This window comes from Mobula birostris, chromosome 4 (assembly GCF_030028105.1).
Source record: "Mobula birostris isolate sMobBir1 chromosome 4, sMobBir1.hap1, whole genome shotgun sequence".
Lineage (NCBI taxonomy): Eukaryota > Metazoa > Chordata > Chondrichthyes > Myliobatiformes > Myliobatidae > Mobula > Mobula birostris.
Window position 1 is genome coordinate 137,512,439 of NC_092373.1, and position 19,809 is coordinate 137,532,247.

At 41.5% G+C, this 19,809-nt stretch overlaps 2 protein-coding genes across 6 annotated transcripts in view; one reads left to right on the forward strand and one right to left on the reverse strand.

The window, feature by feature from the left end:
- Window positions 1–8,936, reverse strand: part of nudt6 (nudix (nucleoside diphosphate linked moiety X)-type motif 6) — a 136,177-nt gene extending 127,241 nt beyond the window's left edge. The window contains exon 1 of the mRNA XM_072256124.1: window positions 8,637–8,936. Within this exon, the coding sequence (XP_072112225.1) occupies window positions 8,637–8,892 (256 nt within the window). The 5' untranslated portion in view covers window positions 8,893–8,936. The remainder of the gene's footprint in view (window positions 1–8,636) is intronic.
- The window catches only part of afg2a (AFG2 AAA ATPase homolog A), a 457,570-nt gene that overhangs the window by 22,925 nt on the left and 414,836 nt on the right, over window positions 1–19,809 (forward strand). For 2 of the 5 annotated variants that reach the window (XM_072256116.1, XM_072256118.1), the window contains exons 1-4: window positions 10,513–10,797; window positions 12,325–12,449; window positions 17,753–17,910; window positions 18,560–18,618. In XM_072256116.1, coding sequence (XP_072112217.1) covers window positions 10,608–10,797; window positions 12,325–12,449; window positions 17,753–17,910; window positions 18,560–18,618 — 532 coding nt within the window. In that variant the 5' untranslated portion in view covers window positions 10,513–10,607. Of the gene's footprint in view, window positions 1–10,511; window positions 10,798–12,324; window positions 12,450–17,752; window positions 17,911–18,559; window positions 18,619–19,809 lie in introns of those variants that run through there. The other 3 variants (XM_072256117.1, XM_072256114.1, XM_072256115.1) reach the window with 3 other exon arrangements.

The window sequence follows — 19,809 nt, forward strand, 5'->3', positions numbered from 1 at the left end:
TGGCAGTTAACAGGAACAGTGCAGGTCAAGTTGAAGCCTGGAAGACCAAGAAAACTTTCTGAGAGAACTGCTCGTAGGATTGCTAGAAAGGCAAATCGAAAACCCCATTTGACTGCAAAAGACCTTCAGGAAGACTTAGCAGACTCTGGAGTGGTGGTGCACTGTTCTACTCTGCAGCGACACCTGCACAAATATGACCTTCACAGAAGAGTCATCAGAAGAAAACCTTTCCTGCGTCCTCACCACAAAATTCAGCGTCAGAAATTTGCAAAGGAACATCTAAACAAGCCTGATGCATTTTGGAAACAAGTCCTGTGGACTAATGAAGTTAAAATAGAAGTTTTTGGCCACAATGAGCAAAGGTATGTTTGGAGAAAAAAGGGTGCAGAATTTCATGAAAAGAACACCTCTCCAACTGTTACACCCGGGGGTGGATCGATCATGCTTTGGGCTTGTGTAGCAGCCAGTGTCACGGGGAACATTTCACTGGTAGAGGGAAGAATGAATTCAATTAAATACCAGCAAATTCTGGAAGCAAACATCACACCGTCTGTAAAAAAGCTGAAGATGAAAAGAGGATGGCTTCTACAACAGGATAATCCTAAACACACCTCAAAATCCACAATGGACTACCTCAAGAGGCGCAAGCTGAAGGTTTTGCCATGGTCTTCACAGTCCCCCTACCTAAACATCATTGAAAATCTGTGGATAGACCTCAAAAGGGCAGTGCATGCAAGACGGCCCAAGAATCTCACAGAACTAGAAGCTTCTTGCTAGGAAGAATGGGTGAAAATCCCCCAAACAAGAATTGAAAGACTCTTAGCTGGCTACAGAAAGCGTTTACAAGCTGTGATACTTGCCAAAGGGGGTGTTACTAAGTACTGACCATGCAGGGTGCCCAAACTTTTGCTTCGTTCCCTTTTCCTTTTTTGTTATTTTGAAACTGTAAAAGATGGAAATAAGAAAGTAATCTTGCTTAAAATATTCAAGAAATGTGTCATCTTTAACTTTATGCCTTTTGGAAAACAGGTTATCTTTTACTCGCTTAGTTATTCACAGTAAAAGAAATTTTGACGAGGGGTGCCCAGACTTTTGCATGCCACTGTACATCACCGTACTGTGGTGTACTGTTCTGGTTCCTTCTGTGATTCATTAACACTTACCAACTGCAGATGTGGTATGTGCTCACTTGCAGAGCTCTGTTGCAGCTTTTCCTACTTGGCATCTCTTTTTTATAGACAATTGGTGCTACTCATGGGATAAGCTTGTTATTGAGCCAGGGTTGTTCCCCTGACAGCAGCCCTGATAGCAAAAGGACCTAATGTAGGTCCTTTAGTCCTATGAATGTGTGCGGGTCGTCAAGTACCCATTCACAGTAATTCCATTTTATTCCCACATTCCCAACAACTCCTTCCAAATTCTACCAGACACCTATACAGTGAGTATGATAATGTCAAGTTGATGCTAACACCTGATCTTGCTTTACCTGTTCTTTGCAAAACAGAAATCCAAGCATCTATCATTTTTAATTTTTAGACCATGCAGCTCCAAATCAGGATAACCCCAATGTAAAAACAGTTTCCCTCCATTTAACCCATTGGTTGCCCATGATAATAAAAGCCATCTTGTATAGAGACAGCACACTCTGCTGCCATCTTAGGGTACCTGGTTAGTTAGTTTAATTTGTTTTTAGGTGTCCAGATATTATTCTGAGTTATCAAAGCCATATTCCCTTGAAGGCCACTATATCCTTTCAAGGCTAACAGGCCTTCCATGATTTCATATAAATGTGAGAGAATTTTCTTCATTTACTCTACCCAGAGGAATTATCTGAAATCTGTCCACACAATCATTGCTTTCCACTCTTGATACCATTCTGCTGAACCTATACAGAATTAGGGAGAAGTGGCTATAATCGAAATGGGAAACAGCTTCAAACTGTTTTCGAATGTAAGCTGTAAACAGTAATTAGTCCTGAAATACAAAATCAGCTACCTAAATTAATACCATGTGTTTATTACCGGTTTTCTTAAGTGGGAGGCCACTTCAGAAATGTGTAATGTGTTTTGGATATTGACAAAGTACTTCTGTAAAGATACTGTGCTATATGTGACATTCATTGCTAGAACTGGTTGTTCAAGGTATTGAAACAATCCATTAGGAATGGGACATCCTGAGTTTAACACCATTGTAGCACAGGGGAACATAATAGATAAATAGCAAAAGTTAATTGGACTTCATCAAAACCTTCAGGATAAGATAAATACATCAAAGGCTCCAGACTGGCTATTTTGCCACTTAACGCATTATCATGGTCATACTTACCAATCGATATTTGAGGGACAGGTGTGTTCAGAGAGACACCACTCAAAATATAGTAGTAAACATAGAATGTTTTAGGTAACTGGATTCCCAATAAAGATGTTTAAATATTCAGTGTTGGTCTTATCTATTAAGATGTACTTCTATTGCAAATACAGTGTATTCTAGTTAATTGAGCCATTGGTTGATTGGCGCAGCCACTTATTTGGAACAATGCTGAAAGAACAAAAACTAAATTAACAAAAAAACGAAAGGATTCCATTTCTTTATTTAGGACACTATTGCCAAACAGTTTCTAACTAGCACCAGTCATAAGTACTTGCTTGGCCATTGAACACTGCACCATGCTTAGTGCAATCAGTTTTTAAATAGTGTCAGTTGCATGTTTGTGTTCAAAAAGCAGTGATTTTTGACACTGATAGTTGGTGAGAAATAAACAGTTAAGACAATTTGGAACTATTTTTCTCACTGCAGTGACAATATTCAGGCTTGGAGATGCCAGAAATGGCCAGGAGTGAAAACGAAACAACTTCATTTCTTCAACAAGTTAGGTATTATGAAGGTATCAACAATCACCTCGAATGTTACAATGAAAATGAGGATTTGGAGGATGCAATGATAAAGCATTGTATGAAGGCAGTCCATTATCTGCACTGGGTATCTGGGTTGATTTTGTTCATTTACAGCCAATCAAAAGAATACGGCAGATGAATGTCACTGTTGATGGCCATTAAGATCTAATAAGTGATATAGTACTGTAGAGGTATTGGTAGTGTTCTAATTTGTTCTTGACTTTATTTAAATACATAAATTGTTCCTCAGTTAAACAACAGTTTGTCTTTGATATACTTCAATGGTAGGGAGGCTAATGCCCGTGATGGAGCCTGCGGAGTCTAGAGCCCTCTGCAGCTTTTTCTGATCCTGTGCATCGTACCAAGCAGTGACACAACCTGTCAGAAGGCTCTCTCTGGTCCATCTGTGGAAAATTGTTAGTTTTTGGTGACATACCAAATTCCCACAAACTCTTAATGAAATATGGCTGCTGGCATGTCTTCTTCGTGACAATATCAATACGTTGGACGAATTGAGTACAGGAATTGGGATGTAATGTTTAAGTTGGAAGAGATGTTGGTGAATCCAAATTTGAAGTGTTGTATGCAGCTCTGGGCTCCTACATATGGAAAAGTTATCAATAGGATTGAAAGAGTATGAAGAAAATGTTACGAGGATTTTGTTAGCACTTGAGGACCTGAGATATAAAGAAAACATGAATAGGTTAGGACTTTATTCCTTGTAGCATAGGAAAATGAGGAGAGATTTGATATGGATATACAAAATTATGAGGGGTAAAGATGGGATAAATGCAACAGGCTTATTCCATTGAGGGTGGGTGAGACTACAACTACAGATCATAGATTAAGGATGAAAGATGAAATAATTAAGGGGAACCTGAGTGGAAACTTCTTCACTTGGATGATAAATGTATTTTTTTACAATCATAAGACCCTGCTGGACATTAAGAACTTAAAGTACGGTGGATTTACCCCGTCAGTGAGTTGCTCATTGGTGGAGAAACTGAAGGAGTTGGACGTGGTGTGGACGGTGATGCTGCCTGTGCCAGAGAAGCATCGGTGCACAAAGGAGGGGTGCAGCCTAACTGGGAATGTACCTTTTACTCACTTCTCTTGTAATCCTAAGACGCTGTTGGACATTGTTAATGTGGAATGCTGCAAGTACAATTCACTGGTTTATTGGTGAACTGCGCGGGAGCTGTTTGGCCTTGGTCATAGCAAGGACTAGGCCTCAAGCTGTGGTGTCACCTGTTTGCAGTCACCCAGAGGGAGGCATCAGAGTCAGGTGCTCCACTGGAGAGATGGAGGCAGTGTGGCACGGCGTCCATGCTGGAGCCACTGCTGCCCCCCAGTGTTTGCTCAGCAGAAGTCAAGCTGTGTTGTGCTCGACTGCAGACTGCTGCAACATTCATGGACTCAGGAACTTGGACTACATTTTTTTTGTGACTGTAAGGTACAGTGTTTTGCACCTTGGCCCCAGAATAACGCTGTTTTGTTTGGCTGTATTCCTGGGCATTCACTTATAGTTGAATGGCAATTAAAATTGAACGTGATGGTGCGAGTCTGGAACAAGCTGCCAGCGGAAATGGTGGATACAGAATTGATCACAACATTAAAATGAAGGTTGGATAAGTACTTGAATGGAAAGTGCATTGAGGGCTTACAGTCCAGGTACTGGTCAATGGGACTAGGCAGAGTTACATTTTGGCATGAACTAGATGGGCCGAAGGGCTTGTTTCTATGCAGTAATACTCTATAGCTCAATAATTAAACCACTTTGAAAATATTGGGCAACAAATAAGAGTACATACAACAAAGCAAAAACTAGCAGGAAGGTAGGGGATTGGGAAACTTAAAAACCTGCAGAGAGCAACTAAAAGAATTATTAGAAGGGAAAAGATGAAATATGAAAGCAAGCTAGCAAACAATATCAAAGTGGATAGTAAAAGCTTTTTCAAGTTTGTAAAAAATAAAAGAGATGAGAGTGGACCTCTAGAAAATGAGGCCAGAAAAATAACAACATGGGATAAGGCGATGGCAAGTGAACTAAATGAGTATTTTGTGTCAGCCTTCATTGTGGATGACATTAGCAGTGTGCCTGATGCTGTAATATGTGAAGGAAGAGAAGTCGGTGTGTTTATTATTACAAGGGAGAAGGTGCTCAAAAAGCTGAAAGACCTAAGGGTACATAAATCACCCGGACCAGATGAACTACACCCTAGGATTCTGAAAGAGGTAGTGTTAGAGTTTGGGGAGACATCAGCAACTATCTTTCAGAAAAAATGATTGGACTCTGGCATGGTGCCAGAGGAGTGGAAAATTGCAAATGTCACTCCACTCTTTAAGAAAGGAGGAAGGCAGCAGAAAGGAAATTATAGACCAGTTAGCCCGACCTCAGTGGTTGGGAAGATGTTGGAGTCATTTGTTAAGGATGAGGTTATGGAGTACTTGGAGACACAGAACAAGATAGGACAAAGTCAGCATGGTTTCCTTAAGGAGAAAATCTTGCCTGATGAATCTGTTGGAATTTTTTGAGATTACAAGTAAAATAGATACAGGGGATGCAGTGGATGGTGTATATTTGGACTTTCAGAAGGCCTTTGACAAGGTGCCACACATGAGGCTGCTACCAAGTTAAGAGCCCATGATATTACAGGAAAGTTATTACCATGGTTAGAGCATTGGCTGATTGGTAGGAGGCAGTGAGTGGAAATAAAAGGATCCTTGTTTGGTTCGCTGCCAGTGAAAAGCAGTGTTCCGCAGGATTCGGTGTTGGGACCACTTCTTTTTATGCTGCATTATCAATGATTTAGATGATGGAATAGATGGCTTTGTTGCTAAGTCTGCAGATGATACGAAGATTGGTGGAGGGGCAGATAATGTTGAGGAAACAGGTAGGATTGAATTGAATTGAATTGAATTGAATGATCTTTATTGTCATTATACATAGGTACAATGAAACTCTGTTTGGCTTCCTCTCAGGCAATTAAATAAAGCGGTAGATAAAAACAAGACAGTAATAGAAAAACAGTATTAAATAGATAAGTAGCAGAAAATAAGTTGCAGCAGAAGGGCTTAGACAGATTAAGAGAACGGGCAAGAAAGTGGCAAATGAAATACAGTGTTGGAAAAATGCATGGTCATGCACTTTGGTAGTAGAAATAAATGTGCAGACTATTTTCCAAACAGGGAGGAAAACCCAAAAATCTGAGATGCAAAGGGACTTTGTCCCTAAAGGTTAACTTGCAGGTTGAGTCAATGGTGAGGAAGGCAAATGCAATTTTAGCATTCATTTCAAGAGGTCTTGAATACAAGAGCAGGGATGTGATGCTGAGATTGTACAAGGCACTGGTGAGGCCTCACCTTGAATACTGTGAACAGTTTTGGGCTCCTCATCCAAGAAAAGATGTGCTGGTATTGGAGAGGGTCCAGAGGAGGTTCACAAGGATGATTCCAGGAATGAAAGGGTTATCATACAAGGAACATCTAGGTCTGTGCTTTCTGGAATATAGAATGATGAGGTCGGATCTCATTGAAACCTTTCAAATGCTGAAAGGCCTAGACAGAGTAGATATAGAAGGGATGTTTCCCATGGTGGGGGAGTCTAGGACAAGAGGGCACAGCTTCAGGACGGAGGGGGCGTCCATCTTAAACAGAGATGCAGGGAAATTTCTTCAGCCAGAGGGTGGTGAATTTGTACAATTTGTTACCCCAGGCAACTGCGGAGACCAGGTAGTTGTATGTATTTAAAGCAGAGATTGTTAGTTAATGGGAGAAAGCTGGGAAATGAGATTGAGGAGGGGAAAGAAAAGGATCGGCCATGATTGAATGGCGGAGCATAGTCAATGGACCAAATGGTCTATTTTGCTCCTATATCTCATGGTCTTAAAACAATCTCATCCTATCCATCCTCGTCTACCATTTATTATTATGATGGATCAGTTCATCTATTTACTTCCTGCAACATTTTTGTGGAGGTTTCAAGTCATAGATATGTTTGCACTCTAATTGTTACTGTTTGTATGCAAACTGTACTCTTAGTTTGGTAAATGAAAGGAAATTTGTAAAAACTGATTCTTTTAAAATAATAAGCTAAAGGCAGATATGGTTTATTGTTTTATTAACAACTTTTATGATGTTAGACATGGAAAGTAACCTAAACTTTGAAGCCTTTTCTGAAACTCGGAATCTGAAATGAATTTGAAATCTACCAAAAAAGATATGCAGTGGATTCTGGTTAATTGGGACACATTGGGACCAGTACATTTTGGCCCAATTAAATGGCTGTCCCAATTACCTGAAGTTAGTATTAAAAAGACAAATTATTGTTTAACTGAGCAACAAATTATGTATTAAAATAACATTGTACAAATTATAACACTATCAATGTTACTACAGTAATACAAAACTGTATACTAGTCCCTTATAGTTATCAGAGTAATTCATCTGGTGTACGCTACCTTGCATGGGGTGTCCAGAGAGGGGTAGCACCTCTGACACACGGGCCTGTTGTGCCCATTCTGGGGCAGCTCACTCACCTTTGGTCCTCACCAGACACTCAACTCTCACCTGTTGCTCCAAGGAGCTGTTTGCATGTGACAGTGGCCACACCCCAGTACACCACTTCTCCAGGCAGGCTAAACCAGGCGAGGGTAACTGCAGGCCTCATACCCCAGTGAAATAGGGACACGCACATGAAGTCAGTTCTGGCAGACTGGGTGGATGAGATCAACAGAGGGATCCAACGGCTAAGAAGGTGATTCTGCAATGCTTCGTGGAGAGCGAAGGGCATGATAAAGCAAACTGCCACCATTTTGATGACTACTTGTACCACTGGACCCGAAGTTCTGATGTTGAGAGAGTGGAACTGTTTGTTGCTGTGCAATACTTTAAAAACTCTCCCGAACAGGTTTCAGTGCCATCATTGTGCGATGGACAACCAACACACTGCTATGTTCTTTCTATTGACCGTCAATGAATAAAATTTGCACAGGCACCTAGTGCAGATAATGGATTGCCTTCATACAATGCTTTGGATGATGATTACATCTCCCAAATCTTCATTTTTATTCTAACATTTAAAATGATTGTCAATACCTTAAAATTCTTTGTAGTTCCCCAACTTATTGAAACAGTGAAATTGTTTCATTTTCACTCCTGGCCACCTCTGGCATCTCCAAGCCTGGAATGCTTGAAACCATAATGAGCAAAACAATTCTAAATTGTCTTGCTACTTTTTTCTTGCCAACTATCAGTGCCAAAAATCATGAAAAAGCTTTAGAACACAAACTCGCACAAATAATGCTATTTAACAACTGTTCACTCGGAACACAATGTGTGTATAACAGCTATACAAGTACACGGGACTGACACTAGTTTGGTATCAGACGCTTGTCTCAATTAACGCGGCATAGTGTCCCAAATAAACAAAGGGAATCCCGGCTATTTTTTTGTTCTTTAAGAGTTGTCCCAAGCCCTGATTAACCAATGGACCAATTTACTGGAATCCACTGTACAATGTGTTATGCAAAAGCTCTTACGTAAAAGTGAAGCCTTACAACGTTGGCCACCATACAGCAAAACTGAACCTACATTTAATAATAATGAATGACATTCGATTAAGGGGTACTTTCATGGTTTAATAAATAAAAAGTGACGCTCTACACCCTTAAATTAAAATGTTGCCCCTTAATATTACGTGGGGACTGTTCAGAGGAAGGCAAATTACTTTGTATTACTTGCCCTGCAGTAGTTTTTGGAATTTGAGCTCGTCCAGTTGAGGTGGGAAGTGTTTAGGTTCCAGGTGAACGGTGACTCCTCCAAAGCGATCCACCTTGGCGATGTTCACTAGAGACGCTTGCCCCGAACCTGAGCGGTTACTTGGGAAGAAGAGGGCTTCGGGTCCCTGTGCGCCCGGACAGCGCCCCCGCACCCCGCGCACAACGCGGCGGCAGGGGGCAGCGGCACTCGCCCATGCACGGAATCCCAGGAGCAGCATGGCCCCACGATTTACTACACCCTGGCCAGCAGGCGAATGAACCGTTACCGCATTTCACCCAGTTAAAGCCCCGAGAGGCTTGCTGGCGCTACTGGCAACTGTGTTAATGATCAGAAAGACGTATTCTGGAAACGGTACATAATCCCAGTATTTTAGTACATTATTGTTTCCCCTCGATTACTTTTTGCTCCCGCCCCCATTATTAATGTTCTTTTTTAAATTCCCTGTTATAATAGTATTTGTTCACTTGAAAGTCAAAATCCCCGAACTGAAAATGACATTTTAGCAAATAGCTTAATCATTCCCTGAATGCAGGTTTGGCAGAAAATCTGCCGACTGTTGGGGCAGAGATTAGTAGAACAGCGAATCTGCTAAACTGTCTGGATATATGACGCTTTTTCGGGGTCCGTGTCACGTAAAGCAGACATTAAACTTCGGTTAAAAAAGTTTATTTTATAATCATTGATATCCTGTTCAGCACAGAAGTATGGAAGTGCTGTGTATAACGACTGTTTTGATCATTTTTAAATATACATTCAAATACACGATTTTGGTGATCAGATGGGAATTTCTTTGCAAAGACAAATTCTAAACAAGCATTCAGAATCAATAAAGCTATATCAGATTAAAAGTATATAACCTCTACCACTCCTAACCCATGGCCACACATTTTCCAGTTAGGTATCAATAACAATGTACAGTAATTGTATTGCAAAAGATACTGTCATTTTAATCTAGTTCAGCAAGAAAGTTCTTAGATGGAAAAGCTTGTAAAAAATAATGGAAGCAGCCCAGTTAATCACAGATAAAGCCCTCCCCACCATTGAGCACCTCTACAAGTAGTGCTGTCACAGGAGAGCAGCGTCTATCATTAAGGACCCCACCCCCCCGTCAGAAAATATAAAAGAGGCTTCAAAGGTTCATTTTATTGTCAAAGTATGGTGTACAATACAACACTGGTATTTGTCTTCCCCAGATAGCCATGAAGCACAAAATACCATGAGTGTTGATGAAAGAAGACAGCAACTCCCCCAACACAAAAATAAGGAAACAAAACTCAGACCCCAAAATATCCACCCCACAGAAAAAAAGACAGCAGCAATAACAATCCCTAACCCCATCACTTAGAGAAAAAACATCAACAATTCCTACCCCCTTCTTACTCACAAAATAGAACAGCAACAGTAGTATCAGAACCCCCAGTCCCCTCCTCTTACACACAAAAACGTAACATACCACACACCCACCAATCATCCACAGTAAAGAAAAAGTACATTGACAAAGTACGGTCCAATAATCACAACTCAGAACATCAGAAACACCTTTTCCAAGGCTTGATCCATAACTTTAATGCATTTTCAACATTTCTGATTTGAATTACATATCATTGAAAATAACTTGATTAGAATTCTTTATTGCTAAGCGTATTCCTGAAAACAGAGAAAAAAAACAAAGTGTTGAATACGTATGAAGACGAAGTACTCAGGAAAATGGAGAAAAACAGTGTTGAATAAGATTTCTCCTCCGGATTAGCATTGAATTAAATAAAACTCGATCTCCGCTGGAGGACAGTAAACAGGGCACCTCTTTGTCAGTAATTACGGTAGCGGTCGGGCTGCCCTTTCCCCTTTCACAGGGGAAGTGTAACGTCAGTGCCGCGGTGCCGCATGGAAACAGCGTTCTGTTGCTGAGGATCACGTTGCCCCGTTTACATCATGTCCTCGAAAAAGAAAGCCAAGTCCAAACCGGTGCGGGATCAGGGCGCGTCGCCGAGGGCTGGGCTGGACTGCTGGCCGTCGCCGGTGAAGTCCCCTGGTGCCCCGAGTCCGGGGGCTAAGCTGGACGGCGTGGAGACCGAGACGCAGTCATGCCTTGTACTGACAGTCTCCGACACCATAGAGAAAGGTACGGACTTTTGTTGTCAGGATGCATTAGTGACTGCTATACCAACATTTTAGCTCTCAGTGTATTTTTTTTTTCAAAACCTTTGCACGATTGTAAGGAAACGGCACGACAAATTAGCAATGGAGGTTGACATACGTAAACATATTTGCACTTTAAATGATCTGTTCCTTCCAATTTAGGTAATACATTAAGTGAGCAGATTCTCGGACTATGCGTTACACCGCGGGAATCGTTTTAAAGTAATTGGTAAAAGGAGTGTAAGAGAGGTGATGTGGTTAGGAGTCTGGAATTCATCGGAAGAAACAATCGGAGTTGTCGAACATAGAAAGAGGCCTTTCAGACCAATTCGTCCATGTCGACAGTGTTGCCAGAGGCCGACACTCATGTTCTAACGGTACTTGCATGTGTACTTGAAGAACTGTGACTTGCAGTGCAATCTATACAGTGTAAGGAGGTAGGCTAAATGGTTAGCTCAATTTTAATCGGTGTAGTCGCAGTGAGTAAAATGCTGTTATTCTACAGAGTAAGTTGTGGTATGTGGTGGTTTCAATCAAACAGTAAACGATCTATGTTGTTCTAGTGACAATATGACACTCCTAATCTGCTGACTGTTCATAGCGTTTTCTATATTTTAGTTGAAAATTGAAGATTGTGCAAACATCAATAAACAGCTCCGCTCTGATCTTGTAATACATTAGATGAGTATTGAAGGTAATTTTGATAAAAGCTCTGAGTAATGGCCATGGTCTAAAACAATACAGGTATATTTCTTTACCATAGAGTTACCTGCATGACTTCTATTGACTAGAACAAACTAAGGCTCTGATGTCATCCATGGTCAAATGCCACCTTTACACGAAGGGTAATCATTTTCATCTTGCCTCAAGAATTCATTGTTCCCCCATTTGTACAGGGCTGAGATTCGGTCTGGAGCCAAGTGGAACCCAAACGTGAGCAGCAGGGAGTAAATGCTGCTTGCTGGTCCCACCTCTATTTTGTTGAATGATGGAAAAGCATTTAGCAGGACTGAATAGTTACATCATCAGGATGTAACCAACCACATTTAAAAATTTGACACCTTTATAAGGTTAAAGGGAACTTTTTTTTCAAATAGTCTAGAATGTGCCACCTGATGGTATGGTTGAAGCTAGTTCATTCAGTGCTGTTGAAGAAAGTGAATTCATGGTTAGAAGAGAGAATCAAAATTCAAAGCTGGGGGAAACAGGTGGAGAATACAATTAATTGGAGCATTCATACAAAAAGCTGTGACATACCTGATGGACAAAATGGTATCAGTCTGGTATTGTACTGCAAAAAATGTATTACTTTAAATAGGGACCAATTTAATTTGCTTAACAGTTAAACAGGCCAGATAGACCCCAATTAAATCATAGGTGGGCAAGACTGATAGAATCGTGAAGCACATTTAAACTTAAACAGTTTTACATTAACTCTATTATGTACAAGATTTCAGGGAAAAACTGGAAAATGCAAGTATTCATCATGGTTTTGTTGATTTCCTTGTAGCTGATGAGAAGGTACCGAAAGCTTGTCGAAGATGTCTTGCTCAGATGGGTCTTAACAACATGAAACAGGCAAATATCTGCATTGGCCGACCGATACTCCTCACCAGTGCTGCTGGCAGACAGGAAGTAAGTGTTTACAGAAGCTGAAGATCAATCACAGTCTTATTGGGTTACAGAAGGTTCTCAGGAGTGAAGTTTGTTTTCATTTCCCAATTATTTAGATTTTTTTTAGATTCAACTTCATTGTCATTGTGCCGAGTACAGGTACAAAGCCAATGAAGTGCAGTTAACATCTCACCCGAAATGCAAAGAATAGTGTTATTTACAAAATAACTGTGAATAAAACGTAGGTGCTACAGCACACAAATATAAAAAGTACTGAGACAGTACAATGTGGGTGCAATACTGCTTAGCGCTGTGATGTGAGGTTCAGCAGGGTCACAGCCTCAGGGAAGAAGCTCTCTCCAAGAATTGCAATGTAGTTAAAAAAAATCATCTTCAAGTTTTCCATCACTATTCTGACTCAGGTATGCATCGTAGTTCCTTCATAATTGCTAAGTTTGTATCTTGGAACTTCTTAATTATTGAAACATAATCTCCTCAAAGACTTGAGTTCCTAAGGCACACTAATGCTGTAAGCTTGCTTACATCATCCACACCCCAAGAAATTGGAGATAGATTTTAAAATAATAGTGCTTCCATGTCTATTCTGTTACAACATAGAACCAAAACAGTGTTTTCAGCCCACCATGTCTATACTGAACATTATGCCAAACTATCTAATCCCATCTACCTGTGCAAAGGCCATATCCCTCTATTCCAGGGGTTCCCAACCTTTTTTATGGCATGGACCCCTACCATGGACCCCTACCATTAACCGAGTGGTCCATGGATCCCAGATTGGGAACCCTCGCTCTATTCCCTGCCTGTTCATGTGTCTGTCTAAATGCCTGTTAAAGGTTGCTAACGTTGCTCTCATACCTGCTTCAATCACCTACTCTAGTAGTGCATTCCAGTACATACCACTCTGTCTAATGTTATATACTTATATCAGGTTGTCCTTCAGCCTCTTCACCATTCAAGGTTGTTCAATGTCATTTCCACTACACATGTGTAAAGGAGAATGAAATCATTGTTACTCTGGATATGAAACAGCACGAAAATAAACACAATAAGATAAAGATCACAATAAGTATAAATACTGTACATAAGATAGCTTATATACATGGATTGTATGTCCATAAAGTGATGCTCAACACAGGAGCATCTGTACGTAAGGTGAGTGACAGGAAATGATAAGGCAGTGGTGATTGGGATTGGATTAGTGGGTGGAGGTGCTGATCATCCTTACTGCTTGGGGAAAGTAACTGTTTTTGAGTCTGGTGGTCCTTGCAGTGAGTGGTACAAAATGTTCATGACCAGGGTGGGAGGGATCGTTCATGATGTTACTGGTCTTTTTCTGGCACTTTTCTCTATCGATGTCCTTGATGGCGGGTAGGCTGGTGCCGTTGAAATGCTGGGCAATTTTGAGTAACCATTTTAGAGACTTTCTGTCCATTGCAGTGCAGTTTCTATACCAAGCGGTAATGTAGCATTTTGGATGCTCTCTCTGCACATCTGAGTATAGGTGTGCATAGTCCAGCTCTTTTTAGCCTCCTCAGAAAGTTGAAGCATTGGTGAGCTTTCCTGTTTGTGTAGAATGTGTTCTGGGACCATGAGAGATTGAGTGAGCTGTGTATTGCCAGGAGTTTGAAACTGCTCCCAGCTTCCACTGCTATGCCACCGACATAAAGAGGAATATGGGTGGTGTGAGTTCTCCTGAAAATGATTACCATCTCATTTGTCTTGTTGACATTGAGGAAGAGGTTATTTGCCTGGCACCAGGCCTCAAACTCTTCCCCCTCGTCTCTGTAGACTGTCTCATCGTAGTTGGTGATGAGCCCCACCACGGTCGTGTCGTTGGCAAACTTGACAATGTGATTACTCAGGTGTTTGGTTGTGCTGTCATGTGTGAGCAGAGTGTACAGCAATGGGCTCAGCCCAAAGCCCTGGGGCATCTGTGTTGAGGATGATGGGGAGGGAGGAGCGGTTGTGCATCTTGACTATCTGAGCTCCAGAAAAATTAGCCCGACTCTGTTCAACCTCTTTGGATGACTAAAATGCTTCAGTCATTCAGTCAATATCCTGGTGAACTGTTTCTTCACCCTCTCTGAAGCCTCTACATTCTATCTATAGTGTGGCAGCCAGAACTGCATACAATACTCCAAACGTGTCCTAACTAAAGTTTTATACAGTTGAAACAGGACTTCCCAATTTTTACACTCAGTGCCCTGACTGATGAATGCAAGTATGTGCTGCACCTTCTTAATTTCCCTGTCCACTTGTGTTCCACTTTCAGGGAGATATGGACTTGCAAGGCAAGATCTCGCTGTACCTCACTGGTCCTAAAGATTCTGCCTTTTACTGTATACTTCCCTCTTGCATTTGATCTCCCACCTTTCATTAGTCCACCCTTTTTCTATCCAAATTTATAACTGCAGTTACAACTTTGCTCACTGTCTGCAAGTTCAGCAACTTTTGAGTCATCCTGAAACTTAATAATCAGACTCCACACGCTTTTTCATCCAAATCATTACTTATACTGTATTACAAGTAATAGGTCCCAGGACTGATATTTGTGAACATCACTGTTGCTGGATCTCCATCGAAACAAATACTCATTCACCATTACAGTTCTTGCCGGTCTTTGTATAGCGATCACGGGGAGGCAAATAGTAAAATTAAATCAGGTAAAATTCTGCAATGCGTCCTGTAATATTTTGTGTAAATCAGAGATTGAGGTGGTGGAGTGTGGGTACAATGGTCAGATCTGATGAATCAAAATATTGTGTTCCTGGATGATGTTTATGTAGAACATAGAACAGTATAGCACAGTACAGGCTTCGAAGCCCATGATATTGTGCTGACCTGTTTCTTAAATAGTCTTATGTCTGCAGCTGTATAGTTGAAGGTCTGAGCATATTTGGCTATTATTAATCTGAGCCTTATCGATGACATTGTGCTAATACCTAGCAGTGATTATGATTCACATTATTGGTGACCAATAGAATACTAATTATCACCTGCAGGAAGAGGTGCAGTCGACGTTTCAGGCCGAGACCCTTCGTCAGGACTAACTGAAGGAAGAGTGAGTAAGGGATTTGAAAGTTGGAGGGGGAGGGGGAGATCCAAAATGATAGGAGAAGACAGGAGGGGGAGGGATGGAGCCAGGAGCTGGACAGGTGATAGGCAAAAGGGGATACGAGAGGATCATGGGACAGGAGGTCCGGGAAGAAAGACAAGGGGGGGGGACCCAGAGGATGGGCAAGAGGTATATTCAGAGGGACAGAGGGAGAAAAAGGAGAGTGAGAGAAAGAATGTGTGCATAAAAATGAGTAACAGATGGGGTACAAGGGGGGAGGTGGGGCCTTAGCGGAAGTTAGAGAAGTCGATGTTCATGCCATCAGGTTGGAGGCTACCCAGATGGAATATAAGGTGTCGTTCCTCCAACCTGAGTGTGGCTTCATCTTTACAGTAGAGGAGGCCGTGGATAGACATGTCAGAATGGGAATGGGATGTGGAATTAAAATGTGTGGCCACTGGGAGATCCTGCTTTCTCTGGCGGACAGAGCGTAGATGTTCAGCAAAGCGGTCTCCCAGTCTGCGTCGGGTCTCGCCAATATATAAAAGGCCACATCGGGAGCACCGGACGCAGTATATCACCCAGCCGACTCACAGGCGAAGTGTTGCCTCACCTGGAAGGACTGTCTGGGGCCCTGAATGGTGGTAAGGGAGGAAGTGTAAGGGCATGTGTAGCACTTGTTCCGCTTACACGGATAAGTGCCAGGAGGGAGATCAGTGGGGAGGGATGGGGGGGACGAATGGACAAGGGAGTTGTGTAGGGAGCGATCCCTGCGGAATGCAGAGAGAGGAGGGGAGGGAAAGATGTGCTTAGTGGTGGGATCCCGTTGGAGGTGGCGGAAGTTATGGAGAATAATATGTTGGACCCGGAGGCTGGTGGGGTGGTAGGTGAGGACCAGGGGAACCCTATTCCTAGTGGGGTGGCGGGAGGATGGAGTGAGAGCAGATGTACGTGAAATGGGGGAGATGCGTTAATTCCACATCCCATTCCCATTCTGACATGTCTATCCACGGCCTCCTCTACTGTAAAGATGAAGCCACACTCAGGTTGGAGGAACAACACCTTATATTCCGTCTGGGTAGCCTCCAACCTGATGGCATGAACATCGACTTCTCTAACTTCCGCTAATACCCCACCTCCCCCTCGTACCCCATTTTTATGCACACATTCTTTCTCTCACTCTCCTTTTTCTCCCTCTGTCCCTCTGAATATACCCCTTGCCCATCCTCTGGGTCCCCCCCCCCCCATCTTTCTTCCCGGACCTTCTGTCCCATGATCCTCTCGTATCCCCTTTTGCCTATCACCTGTCCAGCTCTTGGCTCCATCCCTCCCCCTCCTGTCTTCTCCTATCATTTTGGATCTCCCCCTCCCCCTCCAACTTTCAAATCCCTTACTCACTCTTCCTTCAGTTAGTCCTGACGAAGGGTCTCGGCCTGAAACGTCGACTGCACCTCTTCCTAGAGATGCTGCTTGGCCTGCTGCGTTCACCAGCAACTTTGATGTGTGTTGCTTGAATTCCCAGCATCTGCCGAATTCCTGTTGTTTGAGAATACTAATTATGTCAGGACTCAGGTGCAGTGAAGCCATTTGAAGTCTGGAAAATTCACTTGATTTACCTGAAAACATAGAAGCTGCAGATATTGGTAATTTGAAATAAAATTAGAAAATCTCGATATACTTAAAAGATCATGCAGCATTTGATGATCTTTCTTCGGAACTTTCTCGATTTGGTCGATTGTTATAGGAAGTTAATGTGGTTATCGGTTACCTGTTATTAATCAGCTCAAACATATATGATATCCAGAACTTGTACTGTAAGTTGAAATGTTTTGTTAATGGTCAAGAGTTGTCAATGAACTTTTAGAAATGATGGGACAAATTATTAATGAAGCAGCTGAAAGAATGCTTCTCTGGACAAGCCTTTTTTGGGTCCATAGCATTTGATCTCAGATAGTAACAAATGATCATAATAATTAAATTGTGGTTTGAGGGGTTTGGTGATTCATCATGTTGAATATTAACTGATAGCCTATTCACAGATACACAACTGTATGCATAAAAATCCATCCTTTCACATCCAACTAGATCTGCCTTTCCTATAATTTGAGATAATCTTCTGGGGTCCTCCCTTTATATTGCAATGATAGGATAATGTGCGATATCTTCCTTGTTACGATTTAGTATGTTAATGTATAGTTGATCAAATGTATAGAGCTTCTAGTTGGCAAGCTAACTGTTTTTTTCTTAGGTTTGCACAGCGTGGCCTGTTCAAAGTTTTCCAGGGGGTAAGATAGGGTTGAATAGAATCACCCAGAAGAATCTGAAGATCAAAGTGAATGATGCCATTACAGTTGAGCCACTGCTTGGTCCAGTACTACAGGCAGAGGAATTACAAGTAGCTCTGAGGTTTGTATTTGGTAGATTCTCTGTTGGCCACTTAAAGAATTCACTGTAACCAGTGAATGAAAAATTTCTTGCTATATGACTTAAGTTAGTAAGAAGAGAAAATCTTAGAAGTACTAAAAAAAAACAATTATGGGGAAAAAAGTGGTTAACATTTAATTAAACCTCCTGAAAGTTCATCAGACTGAAATATTAACTGCTTTTCTCGCACCACAGATATTGCCTAACCTGCTATTTCCAGCATCTATTGTTATTTCAGATTTTCAGCTTTTATAATATTTGCTTTTGTATATAACATCAGATTTGCTTTCTTTTTCAATGTGTGTAATATAGTGAGAAATATGCTAATAAATTATCATTAACTCTGCTTTTGCTCAGATGAAATGAGCTTTTAATACCTACTAGTGACACTATTTATGTGCACTTAATAAACTTATTATGATACCGAGACTTGTACCCTAGCGTGCAGAGTTGATGGGTAATATTTTGACCCTAGTTGAAGGAATAAACAAATGTCAAAGGAAAAAAAAACAATAATATAATATTTTTATTAATTAATCTGCTGTGTCATATCTTTGTTTGAAATATTTATCATTTGTTCTTGCACATCAGCCCACATTGTTTTAAGTTATAATGGAATTGCTTATTTCAGAGAAGAAGATGAACCCTTCAACAAAGAAGAATTATCTGACTTCTTGATAAGGAATATGGGTAAGAAGATTATGATTTCTGAATGCTGTCTTTACTCACAGAATCGCAGATCATGGCACAGGAGGCTTTATATCTCACACAGTCTGCATCGGCTCAGTGGATGAAGAAGTCCAGCTTGTCACCCTCCCCCTACCATTGGCTTGCAATTTCTTCCAAGTGCAGTCTGCCCAAAACCTTATAAAGCCTCAGCATATGCTAGTCCTCTCAAAATGAAGGCTAGCATTGCATTTACCTTCCTTACCACCAACTCAACCTGCAACTAAACGTGGAGGGATTTGTGCACAAAGAATCCCAAGTCCCTTTGCACCTCTGATTTTTGAATTTTCTCATGTAGAAAATCATCTACGCCTTTATTACTTCTACCAAAATACATGACCATACACTTTCCTACACTATATTTGATCTGCCACGTCTTTTCTCATTCTCCCAATCTTTCTAAGTCCCTCTGCAGACTCCTTGCTTCGTCAACACTCCCTGCACCTCCACCTGTCTTTGTATCATCTGCAAACTTAGCAACAAAGCTATCAATTCTGTCATCCAAATCATTGACATAAAACGTGAAAGGAAGCGGTCTCAATACTGACCCCTGCGGAATAGCACTAGTCACCAGCTGCGGACCAGAATATGTCCCCTTTATTCCCACTCTTTGCCTCCTATCAGTCAGCCAATCTTCTATCCATGTGCGTATCTATCCTGTAGTAGCATGAGCTCTTTTCTTAAGCAGCCTTATGTGCGGCATCTTGTCAAAGGCATTCTGAAAATCCAGGTAACGGCATCCACTGACTCGTGTGTCTATCCTGCTTGTTATTTCCACAAAGATTTTCACCTGATTTGTTGGGCAAGATTTCTCCTTAAGGAAACCATACTGACTTAGGCCTACTTTATCATGTGCCTCCAAGTACCCAAAAATTCATACTTAATAAAGGATACCAACAACTTCCCAACCACTGAAGTCAGGCTAACTGGCCTATCATTGCCTCCTTCCTTTTTTAAGGAGTGGAGTGACACTTACAATTTTCTAGTCTTCTGGAACCATTCCAGAACCCTGTTGTTACTACTGCCTCCACAATCTCATCAGCTACCTCATTTAAAATCCTGGGTCATAGTTCTCCTGGTCCAGGTGACTTATCTACCTCCAGACCTTTCAGCTTCCCAAGCACCTTCTTCTTAGTAATAGCAACTGCAGTCACT